General features: G+C 45.1%; 1 protein-coding gene across 4 annotated transcripts; it reads right to left on the reverse strand.

Moving 5' to 3' along the window:
* Positions 1–697: 697 nt before the first annotated feature.
* On the reverse strand, positions 698–25160 carry ZBTB1 (zinc finger and BTB domain containing 1). Of its 4 annotated transcripts, XM_058025518.1 has the most exons (3): positions 25003–25159; positions 13045–14956; positions 698–2515 (listed from the first exon to the last, which is right to left on the reverse strand). In XM_058025518.1, exons 2-3 carry the CDS (start codon positions 14934–14936, stop codon positions 2479–2481), a joined length of 1929 nt encoding a protein of 642 aa, XP_057881501.1. In that variant the 5' UTR covers positions 14937–14956; positions 25003–25159; the 3' UTR covers positions 698–2478. The 4 variants fall into 4 exon arrangements, with proteins under 4 accessions (XP_057881501.1, XP_057881497.1, XP_057881500.1 ...); XM_058025514.1 differs by lacking the exon at positions 698–2515 and having other exon boundaries at positions 2523–14956; positions 25003–25160; XM_058025517.1 differs by lacking the exons at positions 698–2515; positions 25003–25159 and adding an exon at positions 24800–24869 and having other exon boundaries at positions 2523–14956.
* Between the last annotated feature and the right edge of the window lie 257 nt (positions 25161–25417).

Below are 25417 nucleotides of genomic sequence, written 5' to 3' on the forward strand. Positions count from 1 at the left end.
TTCCTGCCCATGGCAGGACACTGGAACAAGATGTCCTTAAGGTCCCTTCCAACCCAAACCATTCTAGGATTCTTTGAAATTAAGCAGCTATTCCTTTACTTGTATGGTTCACGCTTGCACTTGTTCCTATTAAATAATATCTTTTCAGATCCCATCTGCACCTTGCCAGGTTTATTCTTAGTTCTAATCTTATCTGTTAATGTCCCTGAACTCTGCTTGGTCTTGTTTGAAGATATTAAAAGGATACTCTATATGGTCCAGGGGTTAAATAAATGAAAACAGAGAATTTTATCTAGAACTGCTGTGATGGGGTTAAACAATATACTGCAGTTATTGAAAGTAACAGTAAAGCTGGAAAATTATGCTAAGTCTTAAACAAGATAAGTGGTGTAGTTAAACACAGGCAAAGACCAATACTTCTTACTCAGAGATCAGTATGTGATTAATCTCTCAGATTTACTGATATGCTTAGTGTGAACAATTTTTCTAATAATTGAATGGTAGCATGATATGAATTCCTCTTGTTTTCTCATTTCTGTGATTATTTGGTAATTATTCATCTCTGTTTTCCCTCTTGTCATTAGCAGGTGAATGGGAAAAACGCAGGAGCCGATGAAGCAGGTGGTACCTTCACCCTGTTGCCAGGACTGTTATCAACTCAGGTATAAGATGGAATTAAATCAGAATAATAAGCAGATTTGTAAGAGTATTTTATTAAAGATACTGTTGCAAAGCACAGAATAAGCTTTAAAGATGATTATAACTAACCTGGAATGTCTTTACTGATTCTCTACATAGACTGGAAGTAATTGCTAAGTTACAGAACAGTCACAGCCTGTTCTAGATGTCCTACACTTTGTATACTGTTGAAGGCAATGCTATAAATGTATTCCCTTCTCTCCTCTGCTTTGTGGTGGTCCTGCTCTTAAGGTCCTTCATGTTTTCTATAGCAAGCACATCCCATTTGCTCTTTGGTATCTTGTGCCTTCTCCCTGCAGAGTCCCCAGTGGTATCCAGCTTTGCCCAGATATTCACCATCCTCCCCTTTACTCCATACAGCCACTGGGACTGAAGTGTCAGCATCCCAGTGCTGCACTGGAGGCTTTTCAAATACCTGCATTAATGTTTGAGGTGTTATGTGTTAATAGAGCTGATACCTTCAACATCTATATGCTGAAACATTGGGGGCTACGTAATTAGATGAAGGAACCACATTCAAAGATATCTGAACATCTTTTCTTGCATTTGTATAGTAACTTTATAAACTCAAAAAGAGTAAAGCAAGCACAGACACATGCCCTATACAAGCTGCAATACAGACAATATTGTACACACTTGGTAACAACAGTAATGAAAATGATGCCAATTATAAATAAAATTATAGACAGACTCTTCTTGAGATAACAGTTATAGTGAACAATGAAACATCCTTTTATAATCATGAGTAGAATTAGTAAAATATGTAACTACAGCAGAATATAATCAGCATGTTTAGTCTGCTTACATGTCTTAATTTGATCCACTGTTGTCTGAGGGAAGCAAAAGAAACTGGTATTTTTATAATTCATGCTTGCCCTAATTTGGAACACTTACTGCCTTATTGCTTTTTTACTTAAGGTTTTTCCCTCCCCCCATTAATTTAGCTGGAAACATTACTATCCCTAAAATGTTCAAATCTGACCATGAGCATCTGATTCTCTTCTTTGAGCCAGCTTTTGCAAGGCTTAGCTCCAGAACAAGGTGCACCCTGTGCCCTGTGAAGATTATTTTACATTTACTCATCTCCTTGTTGGTAAAAAGTTTTCACCATTCTTTTTAAAAGACCAGAGCACCATTTCTTTACTCTCCACATACAAGCACTGTGCTCCATGGAAGGTCCTCTTCAGCTTGCAAATGATGATGATGGCAGCAGGGGAAATCAAGTCAGCTGGATCTCTCTCACCATCCTGTCCTTTCTCTGGGACCCTCTGTCCTCAGTTTTTAAGATTTTTTTTTTCACCTCTTACTATTTTTTTTTTTCTTTTTTAACACTTGATAGTTTAGCATTGTGCATGAGTATACACTTGTAATGTTTGAACTAAAAAATCTACACAGTTTTTGACAGCAACTCTAAGAAGCCACATTTCATAAAAGGAGCACTCCAGCATGTGGATAGAAATTTTGCAAATTCATTTCAGTGCAGCCCTTAACACCTGGCATCTGCCTCTTTTGGCTGTCTGCTCCATGAAAGACTTTGAATTTGTTTCTTACAGCTGTAAGTAATAGTCACAAAGAAGTAAGATTTATGATACATAGAAGAGTCCAAAACAGCTTTTACTGCATGTTCTAATTTGACTGTTTGGTGCCTTTTGCGACTGCTGCAGTTATGTCAAAAAAGCAAAGGTGGTGCCAATTCAGATCTGGCACACGAGGTTCTGAGTTTTTATGAAATCTTTTGCCGACCAGTTCTTCCTCATGTCTTCTCCAAATCTGGTTCTCTCAGTTGTTCAGAAGCTTAGAAGTCCCTATTTCACTACTGCCATGCAGAAAAGAAATGCAAGAAAAATATTAAAAGTCAGAAGCCCGCACTGCAGTACTGTATTTGCTAGCATGATGTGGTCCCTCCCACCTCACCATGTGTGGTTTTGCTCTAAATACCCATCCTTCAGTTCTATTCAGAGCACCCACCACAGTCAGGAACTCTTTTAAAAAGCCATACATTTCCTTCAACCCCTGCCCCACCAGAACACGACCTTAAACAATGTTGTCATCTTGTTTCAGAAACTTTTGCTTCTTTTTCCTTTGCCTTCTGTTTTCAAAACAGCTACAGATTTGCTGAAGAAAAACTTCACTTCCCAAACCTCCCAGAAGTAGTTTTCATACTGTATGTGTTACTTTCCAGCAGTGGTTTATGGCTTGGCTTAGTAGATGCTCAAAAAATTGCACAAGTATTATTTCCCCTCAGCCACTCACAGCATGGAACACCCCCACTCTGGAATATTTCTTACTGCTTCATATTTGACTGTATTTTTGGTTGTGGTTTTTTTTTTATCTTGCCTAACTCAGAGGTAACTGTTATGTATTTACTCGACACACACACCCCCACATACCCCCCAAATTCTTATTTTAGGTTAAATGCAGATAAATTTTATAAATATTTACAATTCCTGGAAGTCTCCTTCAACCACACTAGTTCATGACAAATCTGAGCAGCTTTGTGTCGGAGAGGAACAATCAAGGAACTATACATTCATGTTTATAACTTTTGAGGACAATCCTCAGGGTTGTTGGGTTGTTTTGTTGCACACTGACTTCTTTCTGTGGATATGTGAATCACATTGTACACAGTATATGATTGTGCCACTTCTGGATAACTTACACTTGGCGTTCCTATGAGACTGTGGCAGCCCTGGCCCAAGTGGTTGTGTCTACAATGCAGAGGCTGCACATGAAGCCTGGTTCAGCAGCTCTTTGCATCACTTACCTGCCAAAGCATCCTCAAGGCCAGCTCAGGGCTGAATTTCCTGGCACACCTGGGAGAGGAAAGCCTCGAGCTATGCTCCACACCTTGGTGTGCACCATGGCCAGGCCCTCACTCACTGCATGTGCCAGGCCCAGGCTTGTCTGGGATTTCATCTGCCCTCTGTGCCATGTCACATGCTTAAGGTGGGCAAAAATGCAGTTGGGACAAAAGGCTTTTGTTTTGTGCCATGAGGGCAATGTGAACAGGGGAAACACGTCTTGGGCAAACTGCTACCTTCAAAGTACTGCTGGCTCTGGCAGCAAGGCCATATGTCTGCCTACCACATTCTTAAAACCTTGGAGGGGAATTCACTGGACCAGTGCTGTTATTGCAAAGTAACTCTTACATGACAGGCTCAGAACTCAGGAAGCACTTCTTTTCTTTTTTTTTTTTTGGCAAACTAACAAAGGAGGGAAAAAGTATATTCTAACTAAAGTATGCATGTGAGCACTGTTTTTCCCCTGGACATCAGTGTTTGCCATTGCTGTTGATTACCATGTCACCCTGCACTTTGCAGTCCAAAATCTCTGTCATTTCTGAATCAGGGACAACTCACACACACAGCTGAGCTTCATTCCACCACCTCTCTGAAATACATGGGCTGTGCTGTGTGGGGCCACCTCTGAGTGCAGGAAGGTGGGCTGCCTGTGCATATTAAATCACATTTTTCCGATGAGACAGCAGAAACACTGCTAATCAGTGCCAGCTGTGGTGGGGTGGGGTGTAGCCCACACAGAGCCGCCGGCACTGCCGGGAGCCTGCAGCCCACAGGAAGGGAGATGAGAGATAAAACCTTGTGCCCTCCTCGCAGACTGAAACCGCGCAGCTGCCCTAAGCACAGAACTGAGTGGGGATCACAGCCGAGGGAGGATCTGCTTCCCCTCTCCCAGCAGAGCGGAGCATTCCAGCCCTGGGAACACGGACAGGCGGCTCCCAGCGAGCCACGAGATGGCGCTGGAGCCCCCGTCCCGCATCCTGAGCCGCTGCAGAATCCCAGCCCTTCCCAGCGCTCACAGAGGATGCGGCTCCTTCCACTTCATCAAAGTCAGAGGAAGTCTGTGATTAGCTGGATGTTTACAAATAAAAGGAGGACCTGGAGACAGATCAAAGATGGCTCTCCAGATTTGGCTCGATACCAGGTTCCTGCGCTAACAGCATCTGCATGGGTTTCACTCTTATGTTCAGTGGCTGAACTTGGTGTATCTCATCATGCATTAATAATGCTTTTTCAAGGCTTAGTGCATTTATTAGAAGTCTGAAGATTCAGCCAGCTAAGGACCTGAAGAAACAAAACAACAACATGCCTCAGCCAACAAGATCTTCCAGGCTCCATCTAAGAGAAGCACCCACTGGGTTCTTCCTCACCCTGCTTCCTGCAATGTAAAGGGAACCAAGAAGCAAAGATAAGCACTGTTCCAAAATCCAAAGGATGTAGTACTTCAGTCTTAGTAAACAGGAGCAGTAGCTCCCCTAACGCTCTCTAACAATCTAAGTAGCTTGGATGGTCCCATCACACCATATATGCTTTTCACTGAGGAGACTGTAGCTCATTCAGGATCTCAGTGGCCTTGTCACAGCCCAAAGGACCAGGGAGAGAAGCAGATGGGAGATAAAAGATGTGGTGTGTGAAATACACTGAGTTAATGTATATGTGTTCTAAGGGACATCTTTGTTTTGACTCTGTGTAACAAACCAACATAGCTTGTGAGGTCTGGGAGGCCACAGACTATTCATTCCTTCTCTCATAGCAGGGCTCTGTTTGAAGTTGGTATTTCTATTTGGGGTCTAAGCCACACTGAACTTGATCAAATAAACATTCTCCAAAGGAAACTGCCTTTGAACTATTTAACTCTTTGCACAACAAACTAAAGCTGAAAGAACTGTGACAATTACTGTGAAATCTCTTGTGTCTTGACTGAGTTATTTTCCAGTTTTTAAGTTACTGTACATCAGGACCTCTGTCTTGTCTTTTCTGGCAGAACTGTGTCAGCAATGGTCAGTAAAATCTAAGTGAAACACAATCCATCTGAAAGCAGACTAGGTGGGGCTAACCCTCAGACTTCCAAGCACGCAGAGTATTAAGTGTCATATTTTACAGCATATGTAAGTGTACACAACTTCTATTTAATTCACCTGATAACAATGTAGCTCAGACATCTGAGCTCTCTCCTGGGCTGTGGGGCATACCAAGACAATTTCTTCATCAGTTCCAAGAGATCCTACCCTGTATTTCTTCCTCCTAAAATATTACTGTATCTATCCCTTTCCCAAAGGAGGAATACTTTGGATTTTGTCTCTTAAAAGTGTTTCTGATTTATTCTAAGTAACTCAATAACCAATGGCTAGAAACCAGAACCCTCAGTAATTTGGAAGCTGGGACTCTACCAGTAGGTACCAGTAGGAAACCCACAGGCAGGGAAGAAAGCAGGGCACCATCTTTAGCATCCTAAATAAAAGCCCTAACAACGACTTGTGTAAGAGGAGCGTAACCAACACCAGAAGTCTGGTGTATCTGCTGCCAAAACCAAAAGCAATTTATGGTATTCAGCAAACTCTATTTTTAGCCAGCTTATCTGCATTTCCACAAACTTTCATGGTCTTTGGGGCTTTTGCCATGGAGAGAAGGATAATATGTTATTTTTCCCTTTCATTTTCTGGGGAGTCAGAAGCAGAAGTCCCTCTGGTGACCACCCGCAATGTAGTGGGATGGTTACCTAAAAAGGAGAGAACAGGTATTACTGAGTTGTGTAGGTTCAACTAAACATGTGAAAGCTATTAAAGAAAGCAACTTCTTAGCCCTAATCATTGATTTAAAATAGGAAGAAAGCAAATCTTCCTTTTCAAAAACCAGCACACAAATAAAGAGCCAAAAGGATGCATTTCTAAAATAGCAACCTTGTCATCAGGGGAGATGGGGGAAAAGTGAGGGGGAAAGACTGATTTTTGCATCTTTGTGTTGGCAACACAGCTGCTGCAGACCTTGGCAATTGCTGACACTGGTGGCACTTTGCCTGACAGACAAATTGAGAAACTAAGGATTTACAACAGTCCTGATTTCCAGTGGATTTGCTACAAACTACACAGCTTCCAGGATTTAGAGGCCTATAAGGGATGCACTCATTCCCTGTCAGGAGTCTGGGCATGTCTACAGAACTACAAGACAGATTTATCTGAAGTCATGTCTTATTTGCAAACAAAAATAAGTACACCCCAAAATCTCATTGATGCAAATCACACATGAGTTTGAGTGAAAACAATAAATGCAGAACTTTGTGAGAGAGGGAAGTTCTTGAACCATTTCTTTTTTTTTTCCTCCCACCGGAAATTCTACATGCAGCATTGTTTTTGTGGTTGTAGCTGCAGGAAGATTTACTATGGTTTTTAGTATGCCAGAAGGCACAGGAAAGGATTAAACCTTTTCATTTTCTTGCAAGAGAATCAAAGATCCTGACCACGTCTGAACCTCAAGGTTGCTGGGGTGAGGTGTGCCACGCTGGCTACACAAAAGAGACAGTCAAACCTGGCCCTGGACCATCTGAGGATTTCTCATCTCACAGTTCTGTTATGTTCCCTTTAACATATTAATAAGAAACTTTAGAAATGTACTTCCAGCCACTCTTACAGAGGGAATCTGCGTGAATTACTGACAACCATTTCTCTAAAAGCACAATGCACGATGTTGTTTTCTTTTGTCTTAAATTAATTTTAAAATCTGCACCCTTCAAGAGATCTGAGAGTAAAAATAACCCAAATAAAGCTCTGAAAGCATTTCTCCTATGAAGCTGGCACTGGCCATTCAAGTACATGAAAAGGAACATGGGCTGTTTGTTTCAGGGCTGAATATTTATAGTCATGATGAAGTGATTCCTGAGTCATGAGCTCTACTGCCCTGTTACAAATTAAGATTTGTCTTTCTGCATTAAAAAAATAAAATGAGAATTAATTCCAGAACTGTGGAAGTGACTGTAAAAGTAGCAAAAGACACTTAATTTATAAAATGTGTCCTGATTTTTGGTATCTTTCCCCTACAAAATCTCAGCCTACTCACACGTCTCAAGAATACACCGCACAGCAATATTTTAGGAGTTTTTTGAAGTTGGAAGAAAATACAGAAAACTGGTTTATAGCTGAGAACTACAGAAATGTCAGCTTTTGAAAACATGTTCCTAATTTCTAGCTTTCAGCAGACTTTATAAAGTCAAATTAGTCATGTTTCATCTTGTAGGTCTTTAAGTCTGCGACAAGCATCAAACCAGCTGAGAATTAGGGAAGTCAGAAGATTTGATTTTTAACCCTCTGAGATTGAGAAGCACTTAAAAGTCAGAAGCACAGTAAGAAGGGATAGTAACAGATACTGCCAGCATCAGTTTAACTTACACAGAGAATTACCCTGAGCTTTCAGCATTAGACCAAAATGAGACAACTGTCTCCCCTTACTGAGAAAAGCAGCGAGGGGCACAGGGCAACAGAGGAGCTCCACAGCTGCATCTGGGCCCACAGCTGGAGGGCAGGAAAGCCAGAGGAAGGTGGGAGCCATTCCTGGGGTTTGGCCAGACAAGGGGCCCAGCTCATTCCTGGCCCTGGGCCAGGCCAACCACACAAACCCAGTGGTGCAGAGCACTACCCAGTCTGCTTCAAGAAACACCAAGAAAGCTCCAGAGCATATTTGTGGGATGAGCTGAATGCAGGAAGGTTTCCAGTTCTCACGAAGAGGGCAGATAGCAGAGATGTGTCTCATTTGTAAGAGGTTGGGCTGCCTTTTTCCTTATCAGGAAATAGGAGATGAACGTAAGAGTTCAGCTTCCCCGAGGATGCTGGGGGGAGACAGAGACCGAGTTAAATTCGGGACATGCTCTGAGTTCTGGTAACAGCTCATTCCAGCGAAGGAGCCCCCTCCCAGCCACTCATTCCTCCCCTTGTGCCACCCCTTCTATTGTGCTTGCACAAGATCTGACACAGAGAGGGAGAGGGAATCACAGCAGGGAACTGATCCAGCCAAAAACCAGCCCCACAGGGAACAGAAAAAAGCCTGTTGTTTGATTCAGAGCATTGTGCAGCTCCATAGGTACTGCTCTTTGACAATGGAGAGGGTGGCACACAGGGGACAGGAGAGCTGAAACTAATGGGGAGAAGTAAAGGGCTGCCAGGGCTCAAGGTAGCACAGCCTCCAGGAGCAAATTTATGTCCTCACCAATAGCTCTGAGATTTGATGTTTTAGCACTAGAGTATTCAAATACAATCGTGTAGTCAAACTATTCACTTTTATAACAACGTATTTTTAATACATTCTCCAGGGCAATATATTTTCTGTCTACAGCTTTGAATAAAAAATACGCTGAATTATGTTTTACATCAACTGAAAGTATTACATAGAGAAATCCCCTAATTAAAGCATAAATTCTTAGAATTCCATGATACTCTATTTATTGAAATCAAGATTTCTCCACAGACCTCTTGGCTACAAATATCATTATACACAAATGTAAATACTCTTTGAACTAACAAGTCAGCAGGAAACATTTACAAGTATATATATATTAACATTTTAAACATCTCCTCTGAAACTGAAAAAGAAGCTCAAGAGCTTTTGTGATATTTTAAAGCTCATACAAGGTCTTCATGAATTCCCTCTTTTTAACTTTCAGTAAATCTTGAAAGCTAAGAGCTAGGCTGGCCACTTAAAAATTCTTAGGATTGCAGCCCATAGCACTCCCAAAATGGGAAAAACAACAGAACACAGAGAGGTCTTCCAAAAATAAGAATAGCAAATCACTTTAAAATATAACTTATGGCATCCAGCAAATCTTTTTCTTTCTGTCTACGCCTCGTGCAATGCTTACACCTTCAGTTTTAAAGATCATTAAGGGTTTTTACACGCTAATATTCACTAAGGAGACAGAAAGGAACAATGTTATGGCAACAGAAAAGCACAAATTAGAGGAGAAGAACTCCTAAATAAAATATTTTTTGCTTCCCCTTCACAATCTTTCAAGTAACTGCAAAACTTCTAGGATAACTGCTGTTGATTTTTTTTCACGTCTGTTTTTGTTCTGTCTCCACATTAAATCATTTATGTATGGCAGAAGCACTGAAACACCATCATTTCCCTCTCCTGCAGATGCTGTCCCATTCTGGGGAGAACATTCAGGAGTGGCCAGCCCCAGGCTGCCTCAGCACCCAGACCTTCTCCCCTCCCACAGCAGCCAAATTCCTCCTGTCACTCCAGGCCTTTTCTCTAACAGTGCCATGCTGTTCCCCTGCACGCTTTTACATTTCATCTCAAATACTCATCTATTTAAATACCCATCTCATTGCAAGCCAGGCTGACTTGTTTATGTTCTCCTATACTCCCCTTGATCACTTCTCAGGCTACTTCAGTCATTCTGATTTTTTCTGCCTACATGTAAGTAGATCTACTTTGAAGCTTCCCTGCAGTGCAATTCATGCTCTTTGTGAGCCTTAGCATGGACTTTCATACATGTGAACTCCAAGGCACTGGGTTTTGTTTCCCTAGAACAGGAAAAAACATCAATTCAAGTTCAGTTGGAAAGGTTCAACAAACTTTACTTTGAAAGACTACTACAACGACACAGCTTATAATTGAAAAACAGAGGTATTCAGGGTGTTTATAAAGTTAGATAGTACATGTAAATACCATCATTCCCAGTTTCTCCATTTAACTTCTGCAGTTGACAGGTCTACTTGCACTAGGAAGTCACATTTTTTAAGAAACATTTTTGGGTCAAGTTCAGACCAATCAACTCTAAACAAGGGCTCCTGATCCTGAGCAGGAGGCTCTATAAATCACCCTTGGCCCTTCACCGAGTTCAGGAGTGATCCCTTACATGGCAGAGGTCACCTCCTGCCTTTCAGCAAGGTCTTTAATCTGGGCCGTGCCGTGTCCCCGCAGCGCTGGGGCAGCGGGGCCGGCCGTGCTTGGTACGCGACCGGCGCTGGTTTGTGAGCTCATGGCTCAGGCCCACAGCTCCCCAGCCAAGCTGAGTCATCCTCACTCTGCTCTCACAGCCGGGACATTTTATCCACTCCTCCAGCCACCCCCTCCATGCCACCTTTGGGATTTGCTTCCCACTGCACAGCTCTAATCCTGCCTGCCTGCCTTTGCCACTCCCTCCCATTCAGGATCTCTTCTCCCACTCAGTATTTCCACTCCTCCAGTGCCACCAGACCCTCCTGCCAGCTCCCCCAGTGCTCCTTCACTTCCCTTGACTGCTTTTCCCAATGCAGCTGATACTGTGAGGGATAACTGCATGTCAGAGAATCACTGTGTGCAGTGTATGACGCCCCCAGCTCTGGAGCACTGGAATATTCACGTATTTGTGCATTTGCTCTACTGGCTCCAGTGCTGTTGAGGACTCGGTTGACTTCAGCATCGTACAAGAAAACAAAGGACTGAGCAGTTAAAGCAAAACACTAAAAGCCCACTAAACTGTGCCCAAAGCAGCTGGTGTCTCAGAGCAGCTGCTGGCTCAGCACCAAGGGCTGGTGGGGGAGCCTTCTCCATCACTGCAGAAATGCACACGCCTGCCAACCAAGAGAAACCCTAATGCACATTTGAAACTGAATAAATGCAAGGCAACTCACACTACTTTTAACAGTAGAAGTGGAGATTCTGAATTGTAGATTCACTCCTCTGAATAGTCTAAAATTAAAACTTGATACCCTTCATAATCCCCAAGAAATGAGGAATGAAACTCAACTCTGACAGAAACAAGCACATGAAAGCCCTGGACTAGACCATCAGCTCTTGGCTCCTATTCTCAACCCCACCACTGGCACATGAGGTGATAGAACATTTCAGCTGGAAGGGACCTGCAATGATCATCTAATCCAACTGCCTTAATTGCTGATCTAAATTACTTTCCTCCCTCCATAGCTCAGCAGGAAATAGCATTACCACCCTCTTTGATAAAGTGAGATGTGCTGGGAGAAACTACAACTAGGTTTTATTTTTTAATTGTTTTCTCCACAATTACATATTAGGATCCTTTCCTCCACCCCATCACAAATCACACACTTAACAAACGTTTAGACAGCTGGTGCCTAGAAGTCAAAGCCAGTTGCTCTCTCAAAGGCCAAAGTGCCTCACTGAATTGGTGTCAGCTGGTACTTAGTAGGATTTTTAAATTCAATTAAATTAAGAGGCAACCTGCACAGATTATGGCTCTGCTAGAATGAGAAAGAAATCTTAAAAGGCATAAAATATCTTTACATTTATTAAGCAAACTCTGCAGTCTTTTCTTGTTATATTTTTGTTGAAAAACAGAACATTCATAAAGTATCATGAAAACAAGAAGCAAAAAAACCTTAAGGTCCCAAGCAATGGGACTATCTCCACACTCACCCTGCTTTTAACTTTCCAACACAAGCAGCAAGACACAGTTCACATCTAGGCTGAAAATGCAGTGTTCAGTGCACATGGCCATCCTGCATTTCTAGCAACCCACCACGGCCACTCCTCCCTTGTATGTTAGGACAAGCAGGTTAAATATACCCAGAGAGGTACAGACAGTGAAAGAAAGGCCAACATCAGTTGAACAGCTCTGCTAGGACTTCCCATCCGGAAAACAACCACTGTGCTGGAACCCAACTGGTTATCCCAAGAGTCATTAATGCCCTTCCCCCTTGTGCACAGCAGCCCGAGCCTGCAAGGGTTAACTGAGCCTATGTGCTCTCACCCCTGGGAAGCAGCTTCCAACAAAGCCAAGAAGCAGGGGACCAGGACAGCCAGCTCTGCCCCTGCAGCAGAGGCAGAGCCCAAAGGATTATTTCTTGGCATGGCTGGTTTGGGTTTGGTTTGGCTTTTTTTTTCATTTCGAAAATTAATTTGGGGATTACGAACAATTATGCTCTTGCACGTTAATCGCTGGCATCTAAGATTCTCACATGAAGAAACAACACATGGAAATATTAAAGCACTCATCTTATGGACATGGATCCGAGAACTGTTTAATAGCAGTCAGTGAAGGGGTAACATTGTGCTTTTAATCTACAGTTTAAAAATAATGATTTGTATATCTACGTAGTAAAACAATAAAATTAAGAACAGAAACTGGTATTAGGAAACAGTGAAAATGTAATAATTAAACACATGATGCTTTTCAAAGCTTTATACTTAATGAGCCTAAATAGACACCTATGGTTAGGAGGGTCTTAAAAAAATAATAAAAAAGAGACTTATTTTCAATTTTTTTTCCTTTTCAAATTTTTTTACTATACTTATGCTTTGCTTTGGTGTTCTCTCTGCTGCCAACTTAATGCTTTAACAGTATGTTTATGCTTATGTTCTTTTCAAATGCTTGGCATTATAGTGAGATCTCATATCTTTCCTCAAATTAAATTTTGCTCCACATACTCCACATGTATACAGATGAACATCCCTGTGCTGCTCCAGTTGCTCATTATTTGGGAATATCTGAAAGCAGACCTGGCATATAGTCTCTCCAGCTGATAAGTGAGATATCATATGCCGTACATGGTCATGTTTTCGGAAGTTTCCTTGATCACAAATGGAACAGACATACCTGGCCATGCCTTTGTGCATATCATTGTGGAGCCGCAACTGGCGCTCTCTTAAGAACTGCTTCCCACATGTCTGACAAACAAACTGTTTTTCCTTGGTATGAACGGTATAGTGTTCCCGCAAGTGGCAACGCTGATAAAATCCTTTCCCGCAAAGGTTGCAGAAATGCTTACGCCTGTGATCCCTCTCGTTCTCTTCCAACATGGAGTTCTTGAACAGGTCTTGCTCCAGGCAGTTTGACATATGTTCAACCACTAGGTTTTCTGTATCAAAACGCTGGCCGCAATTAGGGCATCGGAAAGGACAGGCAGAATGCTTGTATAACTGGTTTTTTTGAAGGCTGTTCATTTGGAAGTGACCGTCCCTGAAGTCCTCTAGCATCTCTGCAAACATCATGTCCCTTATTTCTGACTGCTCCTCGGGGTTTTCTTCCAAGTCCATTTTCTCCTCAGAATTTCTGATCCCGTTCATGGTCAGATCCTGGGGTTCTCCACAGGTCTGTGCATGCTCCTGTAGCTGCTTGCCTTTGACCAGTATTTGACCACACTTGCCACAAGCACATATATTTTCTATGTGTTTGGATAAATAATGAGAGGACAGATCTTCCTCAGTGATTGTTAGCCCACAAAGTTCACAGGGAGCATTCTCCACATCTTCCTGCACTGAAGAAGCCTTGCTGTTAAGGTGCCGTGGACTTTTCAAACACTTTCTTTCATCCTCATCCATGGATAAGCGAGGCTTTAGAGTCTTGCGAGCATTTCTCTTCTCTCTCATCTCCTCCTCGACGTAGTATCTGTAAAGCGGCTCTTCCTGTTCATCGTCTAGGTCGTCATTGTCAGAAGACTCATTGCAGTCTTTATCTGCCACCTTGATAATATTAAAATCCTTCAGCTCATCCGTAGGATTGTCCTCTGGCTCCACCTTGATGATAATCCTCTTCCTCTCAGAGGCTCTACTTCCTTCTTCACCTGATGTTTCAGAGGCAACAGTGCTGCTTTTTCTGCTCGTGATGTTTGACACGGGAGACGATGAATCGTCCGCAGCATGGTTCGAGTCCCCCTTGTATTTTTCTGTTTGTGTGGAGATCATTTTAGAAGTAGAGTTCTTTTCACTAAAGTCTATTTTCTCAGCACTGTAGTACCTGGCACTTTGGTAGGAATGCCTGTTGGTGCATGTTAACACGTGCTCATCCAGTAGCTTTTCACAGCTAAAGCTAAACCCGCAGCTGTCGCAGGTGAAGCTCCTTCCAAACCGGCGCGAGTGCGACACGCGCTCTTTCGTGTGAGAGAATTTGGATGTGGTGCTTTTTTTGCAGACATCAAACAGTTGCTCGGGGAAGCTGTTGAGGTGCAAAGTTTCTTCCTCAGGCTCTTTGTTATGGGATGTATTTACCGTTGAACTTGGTGGTTCCATGCCCCACCTGTTTGCTTCACTGCCATTTCTAGCAAGTGCGTCTTCATACATTCTCACACCAAATATCATTTTATTAGTCTGCGTGCTAGAAGCAGGAGATGAACATTTTAAACTAGATGAGTCTGTGTCCTGTATATCTTCTAGACACTCAGGCACATTATATAGCTGTAAATAGTTCATGGCCACTTTAAATTGCTCGAAATTGGCAGGGGCTGTCATAATTTTTCCTAAATACATGAACTGTAAAATAAGATCAAAGCATTCAGCGCTAATCTTCATGTTGCTTAGATTCAGCTGGGCTGTAGTGTTTTGATGGTTCATAAAAAACATCCTAAAATAGGCGCTGCAGGCAGCAAGGACTGCTTTATGTGCTTGAAAATAAATATCATCGATAGCGATGCAGCAGTCGCACAGAAAGCCCCACTCTCTTTGCTTGTTTAGCTGCTGAAGGACATAGTTGCTATGGCTGGTTTTTGCCATCTTGTACTTCGATTACAGCCCTGCATAAAGAAAAAGGTATCTGTTAAATCACGAGCACAAACCCCAAAGCCTACTTCAACGTAGGGAGGAACTGCCACCTCTTTTCTCTCTAGATCTTCCTATTCTGCCAGTCTGCAGCACAGCTTCCTGTCTGGAGATCTCTGCTGGTAACTGCTTCTGAATATTGATGCCAGTGAAAGCATCCATAATTCCATGTGCTCACCACTAGACTCACAAGACTAGTAAACTAATAAACATAACCAGCACACATGTCAATCAGAGCTGCTAGAATATAAATTAGCAAATATATCTCCAAGTCCTACAGCCAAGGTTTTCAGATATGAATTCTGAATGCAGAACTTCAAAAACTTCAGAGGGTAGACTTCTGTAAGATGGCCCCAGGACAACACCTATACAAGGCTGTCAGAAACCACTCTTCAGTCTCAACTTGCCTTTTTACCTGTCAGTCCAACAGGCACATGATGCAACACACACTGGAAACCAGGCCAGGCTCAAACTGGTCTTTCCCTCCCCATTAAAGGAAATTAAGAGACAACAGAGCACCCACACAAGCTACTCCACACATTTTGCTCTTTGTGGCAGCTGAGGGACCATCTCAACCTTCTCTGCAAGGCGTCCTGCAAACCAGGAACTGCAGACTCAAACGCCTTCTCAGAAGCAGAGGGCAGCCCAGCTGCGGTGGCACGTCCCACGTTCGAGCCCAGAGCTGCAGATGGTGACCAGGCGAGCTGCGTGACAGCCACAGGGACTGCAGAGGCAGGAAGTGGTGCACGCCGTGCCTCCAACTGCTCTCAAAACCACTCGTTGAGAGCGCTGAAATGTAACCAAAACACGTAGATGGGAAACCGGACAAAGAAAAACTCAGCAATGGAGAACTGAGAGAGCCAGAGGTGGAGCCACGGTGAAATGAAGCCTCGGCAAAGCCTGGAGAGAAAGGTCTGCCAGTGCTGAGGGTTGCTCTATGTGAAAGGACTAACTCGTCCTCAAGAGAAAAGAGGAATAAAATATCATGGTTTATGTTAACAAAAATATCCAGAAGAAATGCAGTGTATACAGGAGGTGAGTGTTTGATTAAAGACAAACTTCACCAAGTGGGGCCAGCACCTAATCACGACTCACTCTGGAAAACCTTTACTGATACACATAAGCTGTTCTAACTGCACAGGCTGAGGGGGTAAGGAACCAAAAGAGGGTATAGAGAACACCCTAATTGAAATGAAAAACATAAAGCAGTAATGAGGATTCTTAACATTTTGAAAGGTTATTGCAAACAGTACAAATAACTGTATGAGGTTTGAGCAAATAAAGACCAGGCTAGCAAATAATATATACTAAAGGGCATTTTATGACTCAATGAAATGCATGGATTGATTTGCAACCACTCTTTCAACTGCCCAAAATTTAAACACAACACACACACAAATGCTCCATTTTTCTTCTTATTTTCCTAACAGCTTACATCTCCTAGGGGGAAAAATAGGTAGAGAAATTAAATTCCCCAATTAGTGTTGAATTCACAAGTCATAGGCGTTGCCTGGCTTGTTAAGCAGCAAACCTAGAATTAAGTCCCCGTTCTTCATTCCACAAAGGACTGCCACAGCAGAAAGGCTCCCAAGATCTCAAGAAAAGAACACGCTCACCCCACCCAGCAATATTCCCTACTGCCAACCCACACAGCAGTTCCTGTGGATCACCCCCAGCACAAGATCTTGTCTGGCAACAGGAACCTTGAGATTTGGGTTTAACTATCCTGACAAGGAGCATCTGAATGGCAGCTGCTCCTCTTCTCTCAACCCAACCCTCCACACCCAGAACTCCAGGCTAGCACACTGCCATAATATTCTCAAATTGGTTTGGCCCACTGATGTCCACTGCAGAAGTGTAACTCATTGCATGGAATTAATTTCTCTTTTTTTACTAACTTGCAAGGCAATGGCTTTGGAAGCAGGAGAACCTCTGAAGCAACTCCACATCTTTTTGACAGAAACTGATTATTGTCTGTGTCACTGGGTGATTTCAGAAGTTTCTGTGAAGAACAGCAAAGCTCTTGACATCAAGTAATAATAAAAGTGCACTTCATATTCTTCCAAGTGGTAACGTGTTTGGGATTTGAGGCAATTCATTAGATGCTTAAATGTTACTCAATCTATTGTATTAAGAATGGCAGCTGCATAATGATAAGGAATTAACTTCAACTTCTACATTCTAAGGGTGAAAACCAACGAGAAAATGAGATGATCCCATCTAAGGCACCACTGGCCTCTCAGTGTGAGCTGCCAACACGACAAGAAAAGGCTCAGGACAGCTCATGTTGACTTCCCCATCCTCATAAAGTGGCAAGTTCAAAATGTTTTATTTAACTGTGGTTTTTTTACACTAGATACACTCCGCTGTGCCCTTCAATAGAAAACCAGCAAAACAGGTGGTCACAAACTATCTGCAGGCACCTGCAGATGGGGTCATTTCCAGATGGTGGAAACAACGAGTGACAGCACACAAACTGGCCTTTTTCAAGTCTTCTTCTTTGAAAATGGGAAAAGATATTTCTCCTTTTGACAGATGAACTCCTGCAAAGCTTTCAGCATGTGGATCCTGACGTGCAACAATGACCCACTGGCAATGCCACCCCTCAGGGAAAAACAGGTGGAGCATGAGGCTGCTTGAGCAGGATGGCAAGGTTTTGGATTTGACATGTTCTTGGTCTCTACCACAGTAGTACTACATTTAGTAGTAGGTATAGTAGTTTTTGAGGTGATTTATGTTAATGACAGTCCTGGCAGCCTGCCTCTGGATGCTGTATTAACCTGCTGGATGTAACTTCCCACCACAAGAGCCTGTGTTGGGCTATTTAAAACTTTGACAAATTTCAACCAGCAACAGCAAAACTTTCCTTCTGAAATCTTGGACTCATTACTTTTTTTCCCTCCTCCACAGAAAACCTCAGCCAAAAGGCTTCCAAAAATGAGGCTAAGAAAAAGCTTTCATGCATGCAGATTATTATTTGTTCATTTAGAAATTAAAAGTTTCTCTTCCAAAATCTTTGAGGAGACGCTTTATGTGGGAGAAAGCGATATGCCTTAGATATGTTGTCACAATATAAAAATCTGCCTGAATTTGGCCAAACTACATGCTTCAGAGAGAGAAGATACAAATTATCAGTTTATTCACACTTAAGACTTTGTTAGTTATTGAAACTTCAGATTACAGCCTTGCTGAGAACATTTCATCTTCTTGCAGCTGCTTAGTAAACAAGGGCCTGCCTGAGCCATCCACAGTGAAATCCCCTTTTGCACAGAGCTCTGCTATGGTTTCAAACTACACAAAAGGGGGTGATTCAGATAGAGGGAAGCAATTTTTTATTATGAGGGTGTTGAGACATTGGCACAGGTTGCCCAGAGAGGTGATGGATGCTCCAAACCTGGAAACACTCAAGGCCAGGCTGGACTGGGCTCTGAGCAGCCTGATTTTGTTGATATCCCTGCTCATTGCAGGGGGGTTGGACTAGATGGCATTTAAAGATCCCTTCCAACCCAAACCATTCCATGATTCCATGTGCCATCTCCACAATGTCCCAGCTGATGGCAAAGCCTCCTGGAGACTGCTCCACAGACAGCACGGCTCGCCAAGGGGTGTCAGCTTCCCTCGTGGCAGCTGATGGAGAAGATGCCCAGTTCTGGCTGAGGGAGAGCCAGAGCCAGGAGGGAAAACACAGGGAGATTGGGAAATGTGAGGAGGATGTGATGGAAACCCTCTGGAAATCTGGAGAGAAGAAAAGGGCAGGCTGGGAGCACGGTGCTGAGCCAAAAGAATGGCACTGGGATTAGGAAGCAGCAGTGGGAATTAAAAATGGGTGCAATGAGGGTCTAAACAAGGGAAGAAGCCATTTGGGCAAAGGGCTGGGAAGAGCCAGGCTGCAGGGCCTAGGGCAGGAGGGGTAAAAGCCACAGACAGGCGCTTCCTGGGGGATGGGTGGAAAACAACTGCAGCATTCATGCCTTCAGAGCAGGAACTGCACCCCAAATTCCCAATCCTGCCATCCCTTTGCATCAACAAGCAGAACAGGCTTGCTGACAAACTCCTTCCCAACAAGAGCAAGCTCTCAGAAAATGGTAATTCATCATTACTTTGTTACTTTAATTGCTAAAATGGCAGCAATCTGCATTTATCACTCATGTGGGTGGATCCGTACTGCAAACTATTTTTGAAGTTTGCTTTAGAAAAAAACCTCCAGTTATTAGAATGAAAACTGGTCTTTTTACAGAAAATTCAAGGTATACACATATATTATGTATATACCAAAGTATATTCTTCCATCCCTCTTACCAACATTTCCCTTACTCACCACATGCTCTGGATCTGTCCAGGCCTGGATCTGAGCAGTACAAGACAAGATCCCTGCTCGTTTGGCCAAGCATTTGGAGAATGTGAAGTGAATGATAAGTGGGGGACAAAAAGGAGGACTCACAGCAATGACCACTGCTTGGAGAACATAAACCCATTGCTGTCAATGCCAGGACAGGTAATTTCAATCTTTCTGTTTTGCTTTTTTTTAATAAGCCTGGATTGCACTTTTTGGTTGTCCAATTTATTCACACAGATAAACACCACTGGTGGCAACTGAGGCCAGTGGGAGCTATCCTCTGTAGGTATTAAACACTGAGCATCTTGGAAAATTAAAGCTCCATACAGGTGAGTTTGTCAATCCAAATCTTTTAATTATTTCTGATCCTCTTTTTCAAAAAGAGGAGAATCACCAGCCTCTTGCCCAGTGGACTAGCACACCTTGTGAAGCATCCAAATCCTGGAGGCACCAACCTCACCAGTCCACAAGGAACCCAAGTGACTCCATCTTCAGCAGTGACTGATGTGTGTGGTAAATGCAGCAAAGGCCACGTTGGGAGCAATCCTGAATGATGCAGAGGTGTTCTGAAAAAATGTGCTAGAAAAGCATCTGATATGAAAATGAAAACTGAAGGCATTGACTTGGGCATTTTCACTCTGATTTTCAAACTCCAAGTCTCCATATGCATTTTATTTCCCTAGTAAACATTTATTTTCACACAGCCAAGCTTTGATTCAAGCTACTTGTCTGCCACCAGACTTTTCTTTTGAAGCACCACTCAGATACTATTCAGATGTGACCATGGACAAGGTTAAGTTGCACTACTACACTAACCAATAATGTTGTTTTTAAGTCTGCTAGGAAGAAAAAATAGGTTTTTACTACAGCTCCATGCCATCATTTCCTCACACTCAAAAGTTTTCTGAGACATTTTAAAACAAAAGAAGTCAAAGAAGTCCTCAAGCAAAGAAGTAGTGAAGTTCTTTTGCTAACTTCTCTGTCTTTAAAACAGACATACCACAAGGTTCAGAATTCAGGAGCCTTTCGGCTCCTAAAATTAGTAGGTGGTTTTCAAAACCCAGCATTTCCACTGCTGAGCAGGCAAAAACATAGCACTTACACACTTACTTACTGGCTCCTTTTCTTTGGAAACCAAGAACAGGCTGGACAAAAGTGTAATAAATGAGTGGAGAATTTGGTGCTAATAGAAAATGAGGCTGGAAAACCTCAAGCAAACAACGCCCAGTTATCCAAAAAACAAGCACACGAGGATCAGAAAGCAAATCTCCCATCACTGTCTGTCTCCATACCCCACCCTGGTGTGGCTTCCCAAGAACTCTTACCCCTAATTTTGCCATTGTGGGTCAGATCTACCAAAAAGCCTGGATTCCCAAACGACAGCATTGACATGCTGCAGAAAATCCTACAGAACATGTACAAATTCTCCACACAACACCCAATAAGTGTTTTTGTGTTCTGCTACTGCACTGACCACAGAGCTGTCAACAGGCTACACCTTTTACCTAGATGTACTCAATGGGAAGCCAGAGAGATAGCTCTGGGTGCCTCAGTTTACACAAAAAACACTGAAAAAGCAGCAAAGAACTTGGGGCCAGGTGACAACTGTCCACCCCAACAGCGAGCATGCATCAGTTTGCATTGCAAGCACAGCCTTGATCATAAATTAAAACAGCTGTGGGAATTCCATGTACTGCCAGGGAAAATGTAATTAAGCTCCATTATTCAGGCTGTGAAGGACTAAAGGTATAATTTATCCTCCTCTCCCAGCCCTTCCAATCGCCTGCCTTTCAGGCATGTCAGTTGGGAAGATGATTCCAGTGAGGCAGATATTCATCTTCAGACACATCCTGATGGCTGAATCAACTCATTTTAAACAGGCTCCTGGACAATGCACAGGAACAGCTTTCATGGCATTTGGACTAGATTTGAACCAGGGGAAGGGAAGATGCTCCAAAGCCTCCAGCATGAGCTGTCAGAGCTCCTGGATGCCCTGTTCTCCATTGCTCAGCCAGCAGTTCTCTGCTGATTCAGCATGTGTGCCCACAAATGAGAAACAGACATCAAATTTTAGCAAGTTATGCTTCTCTACTGCTAACTAAAAATTAGTTAAGATACATTTCATGGTCTTAGATCAGAACACTACTCAAAAGACAAGGAATACAGCTTGACAGAAAAAAATAAGAAAACTGAGTTTGTGCTAAAGCCCCATCTCAACTTCAAACAACTTTAGATCAGATCTAGGGAGTAGAAGTCCTAGAGAGACCTTATGCAGTCCTTTAAAGTAACTTGCTAGCCACAAAGGTTGACTCTAGAAAGTCACAGTTATCTTTCATCTGGCACCTTTACAGTTGTCAGGCAACACGGTAATGATATGTTTAAAAGAAACTATTAGTGGGGAAAAAACTATGACAGCCAATTCATGCTTTGCAGCAGAAAGATGAGCCTGTTCATCTCAGCTCTCTGAGTTACACCAACTTTCAACTTCTGCAGTCATCTTGGTGGTTTAACCACATCTTGAGACCCTCAAATGAAGTCCCAGGTGCCTCCCAGGAAAGGATCCTTGGCTAAATGTAGGTTGCATTTCGATGTAACAAGCTGCTGGATGCACATGAATGAAGCATGGTGACTTGTGACACACAGATCAGACTACAGGTTTTCTTGACTCTTCCTGATCTCAAATGTTTCACATTTTACTTTCAGCATATTAAAAATAAAAATAAGGCTACTAGGGTCTCTATCCACTGAAATAGGTCTAATATGGGGCAGAAAAAGCAAGAGCCACTGAATTCTGGAGTTTTGCAGTGACACTGTGTGCACAAATTAAAAATTACCAGACCAATTTGAGGATATAAATGGTCCTCATGCAAATTATGTCAGCTGCTGTGTCCACAGCAGAACTCTTTGGGTGAGGGTGTTTACCATTCCCAAGCAAAGGCAGGGCTGAATAACCCAGCTGCTGGAGAACCACTGCCCAGACTGAAAAATGAACACATGGCTTCTCACTCTACATGTGTGTAGGTCCAGAACAACTCTAGTGAGAGGCCCAGCTGTAACAACTAAGGGAAAGGACACCAGGCTTGTATCAGGGAACTTTCACTATCTCAGTTCTGAGCAGCTATTCTACTTCCATCCAGCAAGTAAACAGCTATTGCAGCTTTGTCCATCCTGGATTTTCAGGGCTTTCCACTGTCAGCAAGAACAGGAATCTGTGAAAGAAGCAGCCACTGACACTCAAGTAAGAAAGCATCTAAAAATCCCAATCCCTGGTTGGTATGAGCACTCTCAATGTAATCACTGCTAATTCCTGTGCCAGTGACAACAGTGGTTGAGTCTGATGAAGACTTGTGCAAGCAGAGCTGAAGCATCTGTTAAGTCTGTGATCTTATTCCACACCAAACTTTCTGGCTACTAGGAAGAAGTGGCTTCTATTGCTTCTCTGAGCCTCCCACACAGCACCAACCCACATCTTCATTACCTGCATCCAACCCCCCCAGTGGGTGCTGGTTCCCTGCGACCTCAAACATCAGCAGACTGCAGCTAATACTACTTGTTACTCCTTAGGTTTTCTGTCCAGTCATCCAAAAATCTCTCCACAATCTTGTCAACTCGTTTTGCTGCTGCTGCTGCCTAGGAAAATCTCTGCAGCCGCTCGCGTTTGGCCGGTTTTCCCCACGGCCATATGGTCCCAACGCCTCTCCCGCCTCTCCTCCGCTCGCCATGAAAGCTCAACTTGTAACTCGGCAAAAACGAGAAGCCCGCATCCCCCTGCTCACGGCTGCTCTGTGGGTTTTTCCAAGAGCTGTAATGAGGAATGTTAAACAAACACCTTTAATTAAAGGAATGTTTGTTTAGTGTAATTAAATGCCTAAGGAACACCGCACTGTTGCAACCCCGGATAGTTTTGCAGTGCGTGCTGTACCTTGCGATACTCGAGTGCGAGGGAAATAATGCAAGCAAGTGACAACCTGGCAGTAAACACCCAAATATTAAGCAGCGTCCAAGCCATGCTACCCGTTTACCAACGCCTACGTGTCAAGAGGAACCGGCACTCCTGTATCAGCCGAAACAGGGGGTAAACTTGAGAAACTGACTTACAAAAAAATCCTGAAAAATAGAGAGGAATAAAAGCCCAGCCCCAAACTCACAGCGTTTTCAGTCCCATTTCCTCTACTCTCTTCGACTACCTTTCTATCCGAGCAGAAAAGAGGAGTCCTTTGAAGAACGAGACTTTCAACACCGCTCCCAGAGCGGCACAGGGTTTGTTTTTTATGTGACAAAAGTATTCCCCTTCCTTTCCAGCCGCCTGCACGGCGATCCAGCGCACTGCCAGCCCCGAGTGAAACCCAAGTCTCCCGCCTGGCAGGGTGGAGCATTCCCTCCGGGCTGCAGCTCCGCTCCGTTTTTCGCTAAACTACAGCAACTCACTCGAAGTTTTGGGGCGTTTATTTTGTGAAGACAAAAGGAAGAGAAGCGGCGGGACCCACGGCGGGGGCCGGGGCCAGGCGCGATAGCGGCACTCGAGATGTTTACCGCGACTTCGAGCCCCGGAGCCACGCGGGCGGCGCGGTGCCCTTCCCTTCCCTTCCCTCCCCGCCTCTGGCCCCTGCACCTCCCTAGGCCGCTTCTCGCTCTCCAGCGCGGCATCCCCGACCCCCGCCCCGCAGGGGGAGCGCGCCCGCCGCGACCCTCGGAGAGCAGCAGGGAGGGCAGGAGGGAGGGCAGGAGCGAGCCCGAGCCCGAGCCGGAGCCGGAGCCGCCGCCGCGGCGCCGCCGCTCAGCCCCCGCGCGGTCCCCGCGGCGCCGCTCCGCTCCGCGCCTTGCCCTGCCCGGCCGCCCGGCGCAAGGTCACCGCTCCGGCCGCCGGCCAGGGACCGGCCGCGGCTGGAAAGCCCCTACCTGGCAGCGCCGCCGCCACTATGGCGGGCCGCGCCGGGCCACGCCGCCGCTCGGCACTTCCCACCTCCCGCCGCCGGCGGAGCTGCGGCCGCCTCCCGCCTCCTCCTCCCCGGGTCCCGGCGGCGGCCCCCGGGCCCCGCTTACCGCGGCTCGGCGAGAGGCGGCGGCCGCCGACGGGGAGCTGTGCCCGCGCCGCTCCCGCCGCTGCTGCTGCTGCAGCTGCCGCCGCGGCTGCAACAAAGGACTTCCGCCCCGCCGCGCTGCCGCTGCCGCAGCGCCGGCTCCGCCGCGACCGCACGGAGCCGGACCCCTCCCCTCGGCGGCCGCGGCTCCCGGCGCCGCCGCTGCCAGCGCTGCTGCGCCGCCGCCAATGCCGGGGCCCGGCGGGCGGCTCCCTGCCGCGCTCCGCTCTCCTCCCATGCCGCCGGGGACGCGGCGCGGCGCGGGCTGGCGCTGCCGGGGCCCCCTCGGCCCGGCTCCTCCCCGTCCTCCGGCGGAGCCCCCCGGAGCCGCGGCGGGGCAGCGCCCACCGGGACCCCTCGCTGCTCTCCCGGGCCCCGCAGCCCGCCCCTTCCCCGCGCACCCGGGCTCGCCGCAGGGAACGGGCGATGTCTGCTCTCCCCCCGAAGCGGCCGTGGCGGTGCTAACGGGGAGGCTCCGGTCACCCCGTGGGTGCGTTGTACCGCAGCCCCACGGCCCCCGCGTGGGACAGTGCAACTGCGAGAAAACCACTGCGAGCTGCGTGAGCGAGTATTTCCTTCTCGCAGCAATTTCACACGTTAATACCTCCGCCCTCCCTCCTGGAGCTTCACGGCGATGCAGGAGCACAGGGCTGGCAGCCACCGCCACGCTCTGTCACAGATCCCGAGAAAAGCGCTTTTTCTCATCCTTCCAGGAGCTGTTCCAGGCCCTCTTCCCACCAGTGTCTGGACCTCTCCTGTGTGACAACATCCAGCTTCTCCGGAACTATCCCATGTGAGTAAGTGGGATTTCCGGCCCCCCTGCCATCTGCCGCAGATCTGAGAGAAAACATAAGCCAGGTCAGGCTTTCCTCCAGGTCTTACCACTTGACTTTTCCACCCCCAAAGTGACATTTGTCCTTCAGCACTAGCATTGTAAGTGCTTAATCCGCGCAGCTCCATCATTCAGTTTCTGGAGATACCATTGTTTTTATGTTGCTGCAACTGAGATCCCTCTAAGT

Source organism: Melospiza georgiana, chromosome 6, assembly GCF_028018845.1.
Source record: "Melospiza georgiana isolate bMelGeo1 chromosome 6, bMelGeo1.pri, whole genome shotgun sequence".
In the NCBI taxonomy this organism is placed as follows: domain Eukaryota; kingdom Metazoa; phylum Chordata; class Aves; order Passeriformes; family Passerellidae; genus Melospiza; species Melospiza georgiana.

Bases quoted from the DNA above. Each gene is read 5' to 3' on its own strand.
- ZBTB1 (XM_058025514.1), bottom strand. From the start codon at position 14,936: ATGGCAAAAACCAGCCATAGCAACTATGTCCTTCAGCAGCTAAACAAG.